This window comes from Colobus angolensis, unplaced genomic scaffold (genome assembly GCF_000951035.1).
Source record: "Colobus angolensis palliatus isolate OR3802 unplaced genomic scaffold, Cang.pa_1.0 Scaffold313, whole genome shotgun sequence".
NCBI lineage: Eukaryota > Metazoa > Chordata > Mammalia > Primates > Cercopithecidae > Colobus > Colobus angolensis.
In genome coordinates, this window is record NW_012116411.1 from 2,950,614 (window position 1) to 2,969,331 (window position 18,718).

The 18,718-nt window shown below is 36.9% G+C and overlaps 1 protein-coding gene across 1 annotated transcript in view; it reads right to left on the reverse strand.

Annotated features, from left to right (window-relative positions):
• Positions 1–541: 541 nt before the first annotated feature.
• The window catches only part of RNF20 (ring finger protein 20, E3 ubiquitin protein ligase), a 28,200-nt gene continuing 10,023 nt past the window's right edge, over positions 542–18,718 (reverse strand). Inside the window, exons 6-20 of the mRNA XM_011951004.1 lie at positions 18,394–18,512; positions 16,282–16,428; positions 16,035–16,112; positions 15,731–15,850; positions 13,428–13,607; positions 12,336–12,471; positions 11,904–12,025; positions 11,420–11,790; positions 9,988–10,105; positions 9,269–9,418; positions 6,578–6,790; positions 2,962–3,087; positions 2,662–2,802; positions 1,880–1,981; positions 542–1,643 (exon numbers count right to left, since the gene is read on the reverse strand). Coding sequence (XP_011806394.1) covers positions 1,467–1,643; positions 1,880–1,981; positions 2,662–2,802; positions 2,962–3,087; positions 6,578–6,790; positions 9,269–9,418; positions 9,988–10,105; positions 11,420–11,790; positions 11,904–12,025; positions 12,336–12,471; positions 13,428–13,607; positions 15,731–15,850; positions 16,035–16,112; positions 16,282–16,428; positions 18,394–18,512 — 2,300 coding nt within the window. The 3' untranslated portion in view covers positions 542–1,466. The remainder of the gene's footprint in view (positions 1,644–1,879; positions 1,982–2,661; positions 2,803–2,961; positions 3,088–6,577; positions 6,791–9,268; positions 9,419–9,987; positions 10,106–11,419; positions 11,791–11,903; positions 12,026–12,335; positions 12,472–13,427; positions 13,608–15,730; positions 15,851–16,034; positions 16,113–16,281; positions 16,429–18,393; positions 18,513–18,718) is intronic.

The following is an 18,718-nucleotide window of genomic DNA, read 5'->3' on the forward strand; positions in this document are numbered from 1 at the left end:
AAAAATATAAAAATTAGCCAGACATGGTGGTGAGCACCTGTAATCCCAGCTACTCGGGAGGCTGAGGCAGGAGAATCACCTGGACCCAGGAGGCAGAGGTTGCAGTGAGCCAAGATCGTGCCACTGCACTCCAGCCTGGGCAACAAGAGCAAAATTCCATCTCAAAAAAAAAAAAAAAAAGAAAAAAAGAAAAAGCCACCACCACATAATGCAAGAACTCTCACCCTAAAGCTACAGGCAGCAATATGCTCCCCCTAAAAACAAATTATAGTCTCTTACCCCACATAATGAACTATGAAAGATAACTGAGTAGTCAAATAAATTAATCTTTTAGGCATTATTTTTCCACAGAATAGACTCAATAAAAGAACTAGGAGAAAAGTGCTTCAATTAAGCAAAGATCTAAATACTCTAAACAAGGCCAACCTCTTAATCTAAGCTGATTATTTCCATGCAAGAGAATTCAATTCTAGAACTGCAGGTATAAAATCAACTTGTAATAATAAAGACAAATGTTTCAAAGAAAAATCATAAACACAAATGCAAACTGAATCCTGCTTTAATTCAAGCTTGTGGAGAAAAAAGTCCTACAGAAACATTCCACGGAATTTTCTGGAAAAGAGGGATCACAACCACCCCTGTAAAAAGGAGACTGAGAGTAATTCATAGCTCACCAAGTTCTCTCTGTATCAAATTCCCAGAATACCCAGAAGATTTCTTCACCAGCTCAGTCCTGACTCACCCTCTTCAATCTTTATTTCATCAGAAGACAAAGGGTCGTATTATTTAAAATTATTCTAGCCTCAAGAAATTTACAGACTTGAAGTAGTAGAGCATTCAAAACTTAAATAACTTTAACAAGAAAGTCAGCTGATCTTAACAAGTTACTCTGCTAGTAAATGGGAAATGGACTGAATCATCCTAGACATAATTTCATTAGCGCTGCAAACCACCCAGGGGAGAGTAGCACAATTGTACCATTTTGTAATCCACATTCACAAAAAGTTTGCTACACAAATGAAGAAAACTTTGTGCCCATAGACAACTTATTTTTTAAAACATCACTCCCCAAAAGTAGCCATGTTTCCTCTTTTGTTCCCTTCTCCATATCAAAAATAACAACTTGATTTCTTCAGGAGGAATGGACAATCCAAGTTTATACAGTGGGCTGGAAAAAGAAAACATTGAAAAGTCTAAAAGCAGGAAATAAACAAAGCTGGGAGGGAAGACAATAAGAGTTGTTTGTTTCTAATTCATTCTGAAACCCAAGGCTTGTATTTACCAGTGCTTTCTGGTAAAGTCATCCATCTACTGAAGAGGAGAGCCTGGAAGTAAAGTCTATGGAGGAAAGGTAGCTGACTGATAAACTGTCCTACAGGTGACAGTCAAGGAGAGAAGAGGTAGAGGTTTGGTGGTTAATGAATAAGTTCCTGACTAGCCAGCTCCTCTTCTTCTCTTGACTTAGATCAACCAATGTAGATGCGATGAAAATCATTGGCACCAAAAGCAGCATTACACTTGGGACATTTGCGCTGGCGGGTGTCATAGCGTGTCTTCACACACTCAAAGCAGAAGACATGAAAACACTTAGTAAGAACAGCATCCTTTTTACGCATGTTACAGCACGGACAGGTCAAGCGTGCCTAAAAAGAAAAGATGTCAGAGTTTGAGCAATCATGAAAGTTTATGATCCAAATGGCTCTCATATAGTACACAACCAAGAAGAGAACCCACAAGGCACTAAAAAAAGAGAGCATCATTTCCCCCAGTCTGCCAAAATAAATCATTCTCTGGTTACCATCATGCAAATTATTCTCCCAGTCTATTATGCCACTTAAAGCCTTAACAAAAAACAAATCACTGAGGCATTTTTTCTAACCTTGTAATCCTTAATCTCTTCCATCAGAATCTCATCACACTTGGGTACATTGTCTGGTTTCTTTGTGGTCTCCAGCTTCCTGCGAAGTCTAGAGATGTCCTCCTGTGGTAGGATAGCATACCTATTAGACACACTTACCCAAGTCTGCCATTTTTTGAGAAAAATAATAGCTCTAACTTGAGTTTTCTGTTGTGAAAAGAGAGGACTTTCTGTCCTTTTATGTCCAATTATCTTGTAGAAATGTAGAGAACTGCAAATGGCAGACTATTTTGTTTCAGAACAGGCAACCATATTGTACCCTCAAATTAGAATTGCATCTAACTATTACCAATTCCGACCTGTGAAAACACATCTAAGAAGAGTTTAGAGGATAGTCCACTTTGTTTTATGGTAACTAGTTTTAAGCCGAAGGTAGACTGGTTTAAAATAACTCAGATTTATGGATAAGGACAGAAAGACATCATGAGAAACAGCTGGCATGACAAAAATAGACATTATAGGAGAACTTGAAAATCCTCTACTGCTGCTATCCTGCTACTTCTTTAACAATTTACTAATTCACTAATTTAACAAATATTTATTTTGTGCCTACTAGGTACAAGGCACCATAAAAGGGTCTGAGGATACGGCAGTGAAGAAAACATTTACTCTCTTCCCTCAACAAACTCCCTCAAGTCTAGCAGGAAATGGCATACACTGGACTAATGATTCTTTCATGATATGAGTCACTTCTGACCTCAGAAAACACCTAAAAGGTGACAAGAAAAGACAACGGCTTTTACCTGGGCTCGTTTGAAATTGAACATGTCCTTTTCTTTGGTAACACTGTTCTCCACGATCTCATCCTGAAAATCATGTAGCTTCTTCTGAGCCAACTCCAGTTGTGCTTTGAGGTCATCTGCAAGCTGGGCTGCCTCCATTGCCTATGCAGGATGTACAAACAAGTAACACCATTGTATCGTCTCTTATTCCCAGTGAGGCAAAATGTTAGCCAAAGTTGACGGAATAAAGCCAACTTATAATTTCAACAGTGTTATACTTATTTGTTCCGCTGAGACTATCATCAGATTAATCAATCATACCTTGCGCTTATTCATCTCTAAGGCTTGGGTCCTAAGACCCAGCTCTTTCTCTCCTGTGCCAATGTTGCTCTGTAACAGATGCTCCTTCTCCTCCAGTTTCCTTACTACCTGTAGCTGGGCATCAACCTTTGAACAGAAAATCAGATTTTAACACAAATGAAAAGTTAAAAAACAAACAAACAAAAAAAACTATTCTGTTAATCTTTAAGCCCACAAAATACAATGTTAGAAATCGCAAACTATTACCGATTTTGCCCATGAACCCTTCAAAATACATCAAGACTATGATAACTGAAAGCTTTACTTCTAATATAAAATATTGTGGAAGATTCAAATAAGAGTCTGAAAAATGACTGAAAAGATTCTTTTCCAAATTGCCAAAAATAGAGAATATCACATGCTAATGCTTAAAACCCGGTAATTCATACTACAGCATATAAATTGAACTCAAACAAAAGTCCAAGAGTATTCCCTTCAGAACAGCTAGCCATTCTAAAAGAGTCTTTTTTGAAATTAATGCACAAAGGAGAATCAAACAATATTAAAGTGTAAAAAGTAAAATCACAAACACCCACCTCCTAACCTCACCCACAACTCATCCCAATATGTGGAGGTAACCATTCTAACAGTTTCTCATGCCACCTTCAAAAAGCATATCAAAAAGATAGTCCACCATGATCAAGTGGGTCTCATACCAGGGATGCAGGGGTGGTTTGACATCCAGAAGTCAATAAATGTGATACACCATATAAACAGAATTAAAAACAAAAATCACACGATCATCTCAATAGATGCAGAAAAAGCATTTGACAAAATCCAGCATCCTTTTATGATTAAAATCCTCAGCAAAATCAGCATAGAAGGGACATATCTTAAGGTAATAAAAGCCATCTATGATAATCCCACAACCAACATTATACTGAACAAGGAAAAGTTGAAAGCATTCCCCCTGAGAACCGGAACAAGACACAGATGTCACTCTCACCACTTCCATTCAACATGGTACTGGAAGTCCTAGCCACAGCAATCAGACAAGAGAAAGAAATAAAAGGCATCCAAATTGGTAATGAGGAAGTCAAACTGTCACTGTTTGCTGATCACATTATCATACACCTAGAGAACCCTAAAGACTCATCCAAAAAGCTGCTAGAACTGGTAAATGCATTCAGCAAAGCTGCAGCATACAAAATTAATGTGCACAAATCAGAGCTCTGCTAAACACCAACAGCAACCAAACTGAGAATCATATCAAGAACTCAACCCCTTTGACAATAGCTGCAAAAAAATAAAATATTTAGGAATATACTTAACCAAGAATGTGAGAGACCTTGACAAGAAAAATTACAAAACACTGCTGAAAGAAATCATAGATGACACAAACAAATGGAAATACATCCCATGCTCATGGATAGGTAGAATCAATATTGTGAAAATTACCATACTGCCAAAACCAATCTACAAATTAAATGCAATTCCCATCAAAATGCCAACATCTTTCTTCAAGAAACTAGAAAAAAAATCCTAAAATGCATATGGAACCAAAAAAGAGCACGTATAGCCAAAGCAAGACTAAGCAAAATGAACAAATCTGGAGGCATCACATTACCTGACTTCAAACTATACTATAAAGAAATAGTCATGGCAAGGTGCAGTGGCTCATGCCTGTAATCCCAGCACTTTGGGAGGCCGAGACAGGCAGATCACAAGGTCAGGAGATTGAGACCATCCTGGCTAACACAGTGAAACCCCGTCTCTGCTAAAAATACAAAAAATTAGCCGGGTGTGGTGGCCGGCGCCTGTAGTCCCAGCTACTCAGGAGGCTGGGGCAGGAGAATGGCATGAACCCAGGAGGCGGAGCTTGCAGGGAGCCGAGATCGCGCTACTGCACTCCAGTCTGGGCAACAGAGCAAGACTCTGTGTCAAAAAAAAAAAAAAAAACAGAAAAAAAAAAACCCACAGTCACAAAAACAGCATGGTACTAGTATAAAAATAGGCATATAAACCAATGAAACAGAATAGAGAACCCAGAAATAAAGCCAAATACGTAAAGGCAACTGATTTTTGACAAACCAAACAAAAATATAAAGTGGGAAGGGACACCCTATTCAACAAATGGTGATGTGATAATTGGCAAGCCACATGTAGAAGAATGGAACTGGATCCTTATCTCTCACCTTATACAAAAATCAACTCAAGATGGGTCAAGGATTTAAATCTAAGACCTGAAACCATAAAAATTCTAGAAGGCAACATTGGAAAAACCTTTCTAGACACTGGCTTAGGCAAAGACTTCATGACCAAGAACCCAAAAGCAAATGCAACAAAAGAAACAATAAATAGATGAAAATTAATTAAACCAAAAAGCTTCTGCACAGCAAAAGAAATAATCATCAGAGTAAACAGACAACCCATAGAATGGCAGAAAAAAATCTATACATCCAACAAAGGACTAACATCCAGTATCTACAAGGAACTCAAACAAATCAGCAAGAACAAAACAAACAATCCCACCAAAAAGTGGGCTAAGGACATGAATATACAATTCTCAAAAGAAAATACACAAATGGCCAACAAACATAAGAAAAATGCTCAACATCATTAACTATCAGGGAACTGTAAATCAAAACCACAGTGCAATACTACCTCACTTTGCAGGAATGGCCATAATCAAAAAATAATAGGTGTTGGCATGGATATGATGAAAAGGGAACACTTTTACACTATTGGTGGGAATGTAAACTAGTACAACTACTATGGAAAACAGTACGGAGATGACTTAATGAACTAAAAGTAGATCTACCACTTGATTCAGCAATCCCACTTCCAGGTATCTACCTAGAAGAAAAGTCACACCATGGAATACTACTCAGTCATAAGAAGGAACAAAATAATGGCATTTGCAGCAATATGGATGGAATTGGAGACCAATATTCTAAGTGAAGTAACTCAGGAATGGAAAACCAAACATTGTATGTCCTTACTCGTAAGTAGGAGCTAAGCTATGAGGATGCAAAGGCATGACAATTATACAATAAACTGTGGGGACTTGGCAGAGGGAGGTAAGGGACAAAAGACTGCACACTGGGTACGATGTACACTGCTTGGGTTATGGGTGCACCAAAATATTGGTATCACCACTAAAGAACTTATTCAGGTAACCAAACACCACTTGTTCCCCAAAACCTATGGAAATTAAAAAAAAAAAAAGTAAAATCACACATACCTCCTAACCTCACCCACAACTCATCCCAACATCCAGAGGTAACGATTCTAACAGTTACTCATGCAGCCTTCCAGAAATTTTTAAAATACACAGCACAGCCACACAAGTAAACATACACTTTAATGCAAAAAGGGTAACAAAATAAGTCAGTTGATTTTATTTCAGACATGTTTCCATATTAGCAGATCCATATTTGACAGCTACACTGCACTCTTTTGCAGGAATAACAGTAGAGATGTATAATTTATTTACCAATACCCTAATAATGAACATTTAGTTTTCAAATTTTTTCCCATCACAAAAAAATGCCACAATAATCATTCTTTAATTTGTATCGTCATGTAGAAAGTACCCTATTTCAACAGAATAGAAAGCTCTACTCATCCTAATTACCTGAGTCTTCAGAGTCAAAACCTGGTCTGCCAGCTCCTCCTTCTCTTCTTTAAGCAATTTATGGATCTGATTGGACTTGATACGCTCTGACATGAGCTTGAAATTTGCATCATCCTTCTCCCGCAATTGCTGCATCAAACGGATATTTTGCTCCTGCATGTCTTCAAAGGCCTGGCCTGTGACATCCATCTCAGAGAGGAGTGCTTCTTCTTCCTAAAGGATGGAGGAAGAGATTTCATTTTAGAAGAATCTTTCAACTTCAGTGGATGAGCACCGGAAACTAAACTTTCCCACTGTTCACTTAGATATAAATTAATTTAGTGACAGAGTTTTAAGAAGCTGTGTTTTGTCACTAGGCATACAAAAGCTCTATTATCTGAAGTCACTGGCACCAATTGTTGATCTGATACTTATTAGTTGACCTGTACTCAAAGTCAGTTAAAGCAGACAATAATTGTATTTACCTTAATCTAGACAAACAGATCAAGCAGCAATTGGTTAAGAGTATTTCCATCGTAACTTCTCACATTTTCTCATGCTTTTCTGCAATTAGAATACTTGATCTACAGGATTTCCAGCAGGTGCAAACATCTAAAGCCTTGTAACAATCTGATAGGTGAAGACTGGTATCTAATAATAGCTTTACTTTATATCTATCTCATTATAAGTGAGACTGAGCATCTTTCCATGTGGTTAAGACCACTTGCATTCTTTCTATAACCTATTCATTTCTTTTGCCTATTCTTTCATTGGATTCTTGAGTTTTTTTCCCCCTATTTTGGAGAGGTTTTTTTTTTGTATCAGATAAGCCTTCCTTGTAATAAGAGTTAAAAATATTTTTTACTTTTTGTCATTTAATCTTTTGGCTTTGCTAACAGTGTTTTTTGCAATGTAGAAGTTTTGTAGCATTTTAAAAAATAATTCAAAATTACCAATTTTTTGTTCATGTTTTCCAGCCTTTTATTCATAGAAAGGTCTCTACTCCAAATTAGAAAAGAATTTAAAGGTGTTCTAGCTTTTTGATGGACGCATTTTTTTAAATATCATATCTATGATCCATTTGGAAATCATCCTAGTGTAGAGCATTCAAGTATGTATCCAACTTTTTTCTAATTTTTTTTTCACTTTTGTCCCATCACGTCAGTTTTTCTTTTCCCCACTGATTTAAAACTATGTATTTAGCATATAATAAATATCATGTGTACTTGCATCTATTTCTCAAGTTTGTATTCAGTTCTAATAGTCTGTCTAGTAGTCCCAAGCCATTTTACCTACAGAAACTTTATGTTTTAACATATGGAAGAGACCCCAGAGCTGTTCTTTTTCAATTTCTCTTGTTACTCTTGTTTACTTTTCCACATGTACTTTAAAACCAGTTTGTCTAGTACCAAAATAAACAAAAGCATAACTTAAAAAAAGCACTTGCATGAGATCACATTACATTAATACATAAACTTAGAAAGACTGAACATTTTTAAGATAGTGAGTCGTCCTATACAAGAACAGTATCTTTCTTTTTACTTGTTCTAGAACCCATAATAGTACAATTTCCTGATAATTACCTTGAGAGAGGGAAGAAAAAAAAAGTGGCAATTACCAGATTTAAGAAGTCAAAATTATATTTTTTCTTTGAAACAGAGTTTCACTCTTGTTGCCCAGGCTGGAGTGCAATGGCATGATCTCGGCTCACTGCAACCTCTGCTCCCAGGTTCCAGCGATTCTCCTGCCTCAGCCTCCCAAGTAGTTGGGATGACAGGCATGCGCCACCACGCCCAGGTAATTTTGTATTTTTTTAAAAAGAGACGGGGTTTCTCCATGTTGGTCAGGCTGGTCTTGAACCCCCGACTTCAGGTGATCCACCCACCTCAGCCTCCCAAAGTGCTGGGATTACAGGCAGGAGCCACCACGCCTGGCCCAAAAGTATACTTTTTAACAAAAGGAATGTGTATAGGATCTAATGAAGTTCTTTTCAAGGCACTTCATGATCAACTTACAATTAAACCTACTCCATCTCACTGTTATTTTGCTATTTCTTAGAAACAATGAAGGTGTACTAACAGAGAACACATATATGGTTTTTCCAAGTATTTTCAGTATCTTTATTATTGAATGTTAATAAAAATTCACTGGGATTTAAAAATAAATACATATTCATTATGAGGAAGAGAACAATCTCTGTAGTTCTACGACCGCAATAGCCATAGTTAACATACTGCTTAATCAATATGTACTATATTGGTTAATATATTATATCCTTATTATATATAAATCACATATTTATAAGCACAGTTTTTCTATGTAGTATATGTACTACATAGAAATATATAATATATATTTATAAGCATAGTTTTCTTAGTTTCATATATTTGTAATCATAATATATATAAAATCTTACATCTTATTTTTCATTTTATATTCATTATAACCCTTAATTTCAGGTCAGCAAAGAAAGACTAGATCTTCAATAACTGTCCATTTAAATAACAGTAAATTTCCTGCCTCGCAAACACACAAAACAAAATAACAGAAATATTAAAGACTTGAAGGTAAGAATTAAAACACACACACAAAAAGGAAAAACACATATTAATCAAAAAAAGACCAAAATAAAAAAGCAAATTTTACTGGCAGTAACTTATTGTCAAGTAACATTTACTCAAAAAGTCAATTAAATAAAGAAAGTGTGTCCACCTGCTTGGCCATGGCTAGCTTCTTCTGTAGGTATTCTATCTGCTCCTCCACTGCCCGGATCTTCCTCAAGGCATCCTCATCAGCCATTTTCTTGTTCTCTTTCTTCTCTTTATCTTCCAGATCCTTGAGTCTTTGCCTTAGATCTTCCAACTATAGGAGGAAAAAAATTGGGTAAAAATAAAAAGTTGTAATACATTTTCAAAAATCAATTAATACTGTGCAAAGATGGAGGGTCCGTAATACCAAAAGAATCTTTACAGAATTATAGAACAAGATACATAATATACTAAAGCATCACATAGCAACGTATGTTTTAACATCACTCCATTCCACTATGGCATGCTTCTATATGCAACATTTTTGAGAATTGCACAGGTACCTTTCTTTAGAATAGTGGTTCTCATTCCTTTTTTAGGCCTCAAAATTTTAAGAGCATAAGACATTCCTCCCAAAAGTAATGAAAAAGATTATCTCTGTAGCAATGAATTACATAGGAAAAACAAGGAAGAAATACTTTGAAAAGCCTACTGATAACCCCAGTAATTCAGATATATTCTACCACCCTATGGAGAGGTTTTAAAATCTCTACTTTAGATAGTCTTTCAAAAGGCAGAAAATGTTGCACTTAAACACTAATTTTAAAGATAAAGAAAGAAATTATATCCTTGGCAAGTATGAAGATTTTAAGCAGAAGGACAGGTAAGAGCAGACGAGAATACCTCTGCCTTAGACTTCTTCTCAGCTGCCATCAGCTGAACTTTGTCTCTCTGTTCCTTTGGGGCTGAGCGGTACATATCCAGCAATAGTTTCATCTCCTTTTGGCTCTCTTGTGCCTTCCTATGACAGGCATAGTACAAGGAGGGGAACAATGTAATAAGAAAATAAAGGTCATCAGAGCAAGGGAATTTTGATTGAGCAGAACATTTTAAAAACAGTTTCATTTTACATTTCATATCACACCTAACAGAAAAAATTTTGCACAGACTATCAAAAGACTTTTGGATAAGCTAAGAAAGTACAGAAAAGTAAGCTGTATAAAAATGAATCATTTCTCCCTTCAGATGAAGTCCTCTAACAAAGTTATAAAACAGACATTTGTACACTTGTTATATAACAAAAAGAATCTTGTACACTTGTTATACAGCAAAAAGGCAAATTTCTGTGGCCGCCAACCTTGAGTAACTGAGATTCAGTAGTAGATCTGAGGATGGAGCCCAAAAATGTATTTAAACAAGTCACTCAGATGATTCTGATACCACACCAGAAAAAAAAAAAAAAAAAAAAAAAAAAAAAAAAAAAAAAAAAATTGCCTTAAGGAGTTCAAGAGGGAGAAAAAAGAAAAAGGAAAAATTTGAAAGTCTGAGCTATACTGCTAATCCTAGATTTGACAGCTGATTAACCATCAGCTAAAGACTAAAACTTCACCTCTTATTAAATTGTTAAACCTCTTAACTATACTTTTATATACCAAAGGAGTGCAAGCATTTTGAGCACAGTTGTCCCTCAAATCCAAATATCAGCAAAGGGTCAACCATAGAAAATAAGGAGCAAGAAGTAAGCCATTCTGCCAGAGAAGTTACTGGTTATACAGGAGAAGGGCCAATGGCATAAGGTTATGACACAGATAAATTCACCGAGCTAAAGGTCTATCTTAGTGTTTCAATGTCTATAGGAGTAAATCTCCTAAGAAAGATCTGGTATATTCACAAACCAGTTAACTCTCAGGCAAATAGATCAGATATTACTCAAGTTACAGTGATACATAAATACTCCACTTAGTATCATTTAAATTATGATTAACACCAGCAATCTGCTCAAATCCAGTGAAGAACAGTAGTTAATTTCCAATAATTCTCAGACGTGTTACCTCAGTCATGACATCCTTTTCCTTAATTTGGATTCATGGAAAACAAGGCTACAATCATCGGTTTACTGATACTTGATCACTGAACCAAAGTACTAAACAGCCATGAAGGCCATTTTGGCTGTGCACTTGAACAAGACTTGAAACCAAATTAATTGTACAATCTAAACCATTACAACGATCAGATAAGCCATGCCATCAACCAAACATTTCATGCATGATGTCTTAATCTTAGCTTTTCTCTTAGCTTTTCGGTCAGAAACTGTTACTCTAAATATGGTTCTTACTTGAGTTCAATCTTCAACTGTTTGATAATTTCTGCTTCCTTTTTCCTTCCATCATCATGTTTGCCTTTCTCTTTATCCTTAGCAGAATCTCTCTCTTTTTCTGACTCTTTTAGCTTCTGCTTCTCTCGTTCTCTCTCCTTCTCCTTCTCCCGTTCTCTTTCTCGTTCCCTCTCCTTCTCCCTCCTTTCTCGTTCTCGCTCTTCTTCATCCCGTTTAGATTTGATTTCATTGGCATCCTCCTGAGATGCCTTTGAAGCTGAGGACTGGGAGGATAAGTCCTCAGAATCTGGTTTTAGCTCTGCAGGCTCATCCTTAGGGTCCTCAGTACTAGACTGGGACTGGAGGAGGGCACTACCACTACGCAGACGTGTCTGGGAAAACAAAGAAAAGAACATCTCTTATGATAACCACACTGTCCACCTCATTCAAAAACAGCTTTACAACATTAATAGCAAACGATATTTATTCTATTCCTTCTGGTTACCTTGTTCAGGTCAGACTGCGCTTCTCTCAATTTCCGCTTATATCTCAGGACCTCCCCTTTCAGCTGGTGATTGTGATTCTGGAGGCTACTGATGAGGTGGCGCATCTCCCGGTTTATAGGGCCTTAAACACAGGAACAGCAATGTTACGAGGAACCGTGGTAAGGGCAAAGGCACAGAGAGAGCAGAACACATCAGGAGGCACAGAAATAGGGAGAATTAGCAAAGAAAAAGATTCCCTCTCAGAAGATGAAAACAAAACTGGTCAACTTGAGTTAAAAAACAAACACCCAGGCTGTGAACCGAAATGAATTATAGGATTTAAGGTACTCAGGACTTCTGAGTTAAAGTCAGCATTTACAAACCCTGGGGTCTGTGTTGTATCTTTCAAATTATTTACAGCAAACTACAGCATGGAGCAAGAATCATTATACCTGCTTGTTCATTGGCAGCAAGGGTCTGCTCAAATTCTATCCTCAGCATTTCATACTCCTTGCGGACCTGGGCCAATGTATCTTCTAGCTGAATTACTTCAGTCCTCAGCTTCTTATGAAGACTAACCTCATCTCGCTACACACAGATAAAGGAATCAATAAAAAATTCTTATTAAAATGTAGAAATATCATCATATTCTATTATTCTGTCTCCTAAATTTGATCTGGAAGAATCTAAAAAGAGAAAAAATGTATCAATAATGGATTACTCTGAAAATTTCCAGTTCAATCTATACATAATGAAACCAGATATCTACAAAAGACTAATTTGGAAACTGACAAAATACTGAAAACCTGAAGAAAATGGCCCCCAATTCTGAGAATATTAGAATTTAATTGCAGAACTAAACTATAAAACAGTATATAAACATATGTAAAATAGTATTCAATTCATTTGTCAGGCATATATTAAAAGACCAACTATAATAACCATTACCTTAAAAACTATGGAAGATACAGAAATGAACATATGAATAAAAGTTTCTATCTTTTAAAAAAATCATCTGCTGGTGCCATCATATGCTATAATGGCATGCAAGTAATTTTGCAGCTTCTACCCACTATGTTCTCCCATACATGCAAGCTCTAGCCATATTAAACTATTTCTCATGCTCTCTCATACCTTTATATATGCTGTTCTCATGCTGGGAATTCCTCTTCTCCTACTTTCAACTACCAATAGACTTGTATTTATCCTTAACATTCATACCTTACTTTTTCAAGTGGAATCAGGAAACTTCCATAGTCAAATCAGACACTCTGTTCTCATCTATCACATCTTTTGGCTATGCTGCCATTGAACCACATTGCATCCTAATGGATACTATTCTCCCACTACTGCAGACTACAAGATCTGTGAGGGCAGGAATTCTGTTGTCTCATCTTTATATGCCCAATACCTACCAGAGTAAAGACCTACAGTCACTCTATGAATGACAGCTGAATGAATGAGAGATTAATCGCACGTGAGTAAAACTGTAAAATTTAGGAGGCAGGAAAGCTTACATACAAAAGACAAGGCAAGGCTGTTACCTCAATGAGCTCAACCTGGTGCTGGTGGGTTCCCCTGGTGCCATGAAGCAGGGTCCGAGCCTCATCCAAGTGTGCTTTCAACTGTAGGCTCTCATTATACAGGACGGAGAACTGTGACTGCATGCAACGATATTCTGGAGTTTCCTTAACGACTTGCTCCACTGCACTCCGCAATTCCACCTTAGGAGGGGCCAAAGCAAAGGAAAGTCAGAAGCAGAATCCAGCATGAAGAAGCCCCAGAGGCGAGACAGGAAGTAAAATTTTGAACTCACTGATGTCCTACACAATAGAGACAATTTTATAAAGATTATTAAGTTATCTAACCATTGCTCTAGTTATACAAAATCTACCCCCAAATTAAATTAGACTAACTAGGAGATGGTACCTGGATATACTGTATTCTTTCCTCCTAGAATTGTTTTGATATGTGTTTTACATTCTGTGTTGAATGAGCCACCAGAAGAGTGAAACTTGTCAGGACACTTATTTTAAAAACATAACTGAGGACCCCAGTCACTAACTTGTTCTCTTTAATAACAGTGACAGAGAAAAAAATGGACAGGTTATCAAAAATAGTTATGCCTCTCCTAAGCAACTATCTGCTTTAATTACTCAAACACTTTTAACTGATTTAACTTAAGTTGTTTTTGTTTTGTTATTTTTCATTTCAAACATCTTTATTCATATCATTTAACCTAGAAACAAATTATAAAATAGAGATGACTATGATCAAAAGAGGAGTGAGGAAAACTTCCAGAATCTCTTTTCTTCTCCTAAGAACCTAAGAGGAAAATTCTTCTGGGCAGGTTTGAAGATCAACAGGATCACCGATCGTGTTTCTTTTTCTGTTTTGGTAGCAAAAAACTGCAGAGCCAAATCTGTGGAACCACTTTGGCAAGTAGTGACATGTGAATGGCCTCCCTCCCACAGTATATATATGCCTCCTGCAAACATCTTGTATACAAGCCCCACTTTTTTCATGCATTTTTGGATCCTCACCCTAGTTTACCCTACTTTTCATTTTTCTCAACAACTCCTATATTAGAGCATCTTGATTTAGTCTACATATCTTTATATGTTGCTTTAAATCCTTTTCAGGATAAGGCAGGAGATATATAGTAAGTAAATATGTAAATAAAGAAGTAGATATATCAACAAAACTTAACATTTTTTCTTGTTCCCCCCAGCTTTATTAAGGTATAATCAACAAAAAAAAAAAATTATACATATTTAGGATATACAACGTGATGTTTTGCTATACATATACACTGTGAAATCATTACCACAATCCAGCTAATCAACAAATCCATCACCACAGTTACCCTTTTGTGTGTGGCAAGAACATTTAAGATCTGCTCTTAGCATATTTCAAGTACACAATACAGTATTAATTACAGTCACCATGCTACACATCGCCAGACCTTATTCATCCTGCATAACTAAAACTTTGTACCTTTTCCCCAACATCTCCCCATTTCCCCAACCCCGGTAACCACCATTCTATACTCTGCTTCCAAGAGTTTGACTTTTTTAGATCCCACATGTAAGTGAGATCATGCAGTATTTGTCTTTCCGTGCTTGGTTTATTTCAGTTAGCATAATGTCCTCTAGGTATATCCATGCTGTTGCACATACACACATACACACACACAAACACACACACAAATATACACACACCACGTTTCTTTATCCATTCAGTGTACAGTTCTTTCATTTCCGTGGTTAAGGTTACTCACAATTTTTTTTTAATGCTATTATAAATGGGATTGTTTTCTTAATTTCTTTTTTGTATAGTTTGTTGTTAGTATATAGACACACAATTGTTTTTGTATGTTGGTTTTGTAGCCTGCAACTTTACTGAATTCATTTATAGTTCTAACAGTTTTTTTGTGGAGCCTGTAAGGTTTTCTACACATAAAGTCATGTCATCTATAAACAGAAACAACTTTATTTCTTCCTTTCTGGTTAAGAGGCCTTTATTTCTTATCCTTGCCTAATTACCCTGGCTAGGACAAACGTAATGAGAGCGGGCATCTTTATCCTGTTCCTGATCTCAAAGGAAAAGCTTTCAACTTTTCGCCATTGGGTATAATGTTGGCTACGGGCTTGTTTTATATGGCCTTTATTATGCTGAAGTACACTTCTTCTACACCTAATTTGTTTAGAGTTTTATCATAAAAGGATGTTGGATTTTGTCTACATTTTTCTTATCCCTCATAAATACGCAGATTCACAACTACGTATATATATGAGTTGATCAGCAAAACGTCTGATTTGACTGCCCTTCAGGCATGCGTTCCTACCTTCAGCTTTTCATTTTGTGTAGTGACCTCCTCAAAGTCTTGCCGAAGTTTCTCCAGCTCACAGAGACGGTTCTGAGCTAACTCTTTGTTCTCTTCAAGCTCTGCATTCATTTCTTCAAACTGGAGAGAAACAGAAAAATAGAGAATAAATAAGTATTCTTCTTAAATCATTTCTAAGCTTCCTATCTTCACCGATTCGCTCTTTCAGCAAAACCCCACGATGTCACTTGTGAATACAATCCTAAGCACTTAAGCACGAAGGCTGACATAAAGTCCAAAACATGTCCTAAGTCACTGATTTTACCTTCCGAGCATTGATAGTGATTGTGCCGCCATACAGACTGCTCCCCGCTCCATACACCTTATAACCTTTGGAATTGACCTACAGAGAAGACAAAGATTCTTTAGTGAGAGACTCTAAGATTTTAGTCTATAACCAATGTACCTTCAAAGGATGAGTTTTTTTCCTCAAGTACCATGTCCCAAGGTGAGTCTTCCTGCGAACACTCCTTAAAATGATTCTAGTCTCCAAGCCATAAAACAGCACTGACCCGTTCTAGGACTTCTGCTAAGTGTCGGTTGAGTCGCTGTTCCCTCTTTCGAATTTTGTCAATATCCCACTGCAGGTCATCAATCATGGACTCCAGGACAGACACTCGTGATTCAGCTGTCTCCACTTTACTCTGCAACTTGGAGAACTACATCCCAAAGACAGACATTCAGAAACATATAGCAAAAAAAGACCAAGTTAGAAAAGGACTACCTAACATATCTAGCTTAAGCTCCAAATTTCACAATATTAACCCTTGCTTATGTGGAATTATATAGAAAAGGGGCAAATAGAAGATGCTTCACCCTCTTCCCAATGCATGATTATAAAAATGAAATCATGGATTCTTCCAACAATTCTGGGTCAGTCATAATCATGAAAACTTTTAAGTCTGAAGTCTATAAGAACTCCCAAAGAAAAGACCACCAAAGATTCGATAATTTTTCTACCTCTGAAAAGCACCATTTCCCTGGACAGACTACAAACTTATAAAAATTTTGCATTGTTTAAGAGATGAAAGATAATATCTTTCGTTTTGTTAGATAAATATTTTTTTCAAAACAACCATTTTTACCCTCAAATTTCTCTCTCCACATTCCCACAAAAGGTAATCCATTCAGAACAAAAGGAAAACTTCCATACACTTTTTCAAGCTCTCCCCAGAGCAATCTGGAGTCAGATACAATACGGTATACATTATACTATAATCTAGAGTCAGATACTCTAGGAGCTATACACCAGCTAGCACTATTTAGTATTTTAACTACTAAACTATTACATGTTCACATTAATCTATATATACCCTTTGTGCTAGGTTTTAAAATATGACACAAAATCCTTTGAAAGTCCTCCCAACAAGAGGTAAGATCTTTGTTCCCTCCTCTTGAATCTGGGTCAACTTTAGAGACCCAATGGAAATGGCAGCACATAATTTTGAGGCTACATCAGAAAGGCTATGAAGGTTCTACCTGGTGATCTTGGGATGCTCATTGGAAGAAGTCAGCCAACATGCAAAACTTCCAACCATCCTGAGACTACCATGATGAAGAAGCAACCTGTAGGTATCCCAATGGACAATTAACCCAGCTGACAGGCAGCATCAACAGCCAGCCATGAGAGTCAACATGGACATCACACAGTTTAGCAAAGAACTGCCCTCCAGGTTAGTAATACAATCTGAGATTTGCCAAAGGCCTAGAAAAGGAAGACTTCTCCATCTTGGTAGCACCTAGTCAATGTCTTAAAACATGACAAAAATATTCTATTTTCTTACTAGACTCCAGTTTATTTATAAGGGCTGCTATATTCTAACCCCTTTGAAGGTCCAGGATAATCCATATGAATTAATAAATTCCCCAGATGATATTCATGCAACCAGCCCAGCATGGACCTTAACACTGGAGTTTAGTAAACAAAGGCATATGAAGAACAAGAGCTTCGACGTCAAACAGACCTACAGTCACAACACAGCTCAATCACTTTCCAGCTATGTGCCCTCAGAATAATCACTAACCTCTCTGAATTTATTTCTTCGGCAATAAAATGGGAGTTGTTTTGCCATTAGAGATAACAATCATAAAGTGCTTAAATTCTAGGCACTGAGCAAATGTAACTACTAAATTACTAATTAGCATGAGAATTCAGTGGCTAAACTAAGGTAGGGCAAATTCCAGTAGAATATATTTTGAACTAAATCAAAATGATAATCAGGAGTATCAGAAAAGTCATTTAAGGCCTATCATCACTTTATCTTGATCATTTTGTGTAAATAAATAAATGTCCAAATCTTGGCATGGTTTAACTACGGCATTATTTGTGCCCAAGTTTAGACTGAAAATTCACATTCCTCAAATTCCTAGGACATCATCAATACAGTAGGTTCTACTTCCCCATTCGCTGTTGAATTTCTACCACGCCATTCCTCAATAACATTATACAGTCTTTTATATTTAGGGTAATTCATTATTTGGAGGTGTGGAGTTGTGTTGTGTTTTGCAAAATCCCCCATGACAGGCCTTCTAGAGTAAGGTGATCTTTGAGGTGCTCAGAATTCTAAGTCAACGTCTGCCACAGCCCACTAGACACAGCCATCTCTCTGTTTTTGGTTAAGTACCTCCTGAGACATGGTGCGATGCTTTTCCTGAAGAAGATCTGTCAATTCCTGTAGCCTCATATTCTCCTGTGCGAGGAAAGAGTTCAGCTCCTGCACTGCTTCTTCCACTATCAGATTATCTGGGGAAGAAGCACTATACTTTAATTTAGCATCTATAGTGTCTTTTTTCTTATTTTTATTTTTTGAGATGGAGTCTCACTCTATCTCCCAGGCTGGAGTACAGTGGCGCAACCTCAGCTCACTGCAACCTCTGCCTCCTGGGTTCAAGCCGATTCTCCTGCCTCAGACTCCAGAGTGGCTGGGATTACAAGCGTGTGCCACCACA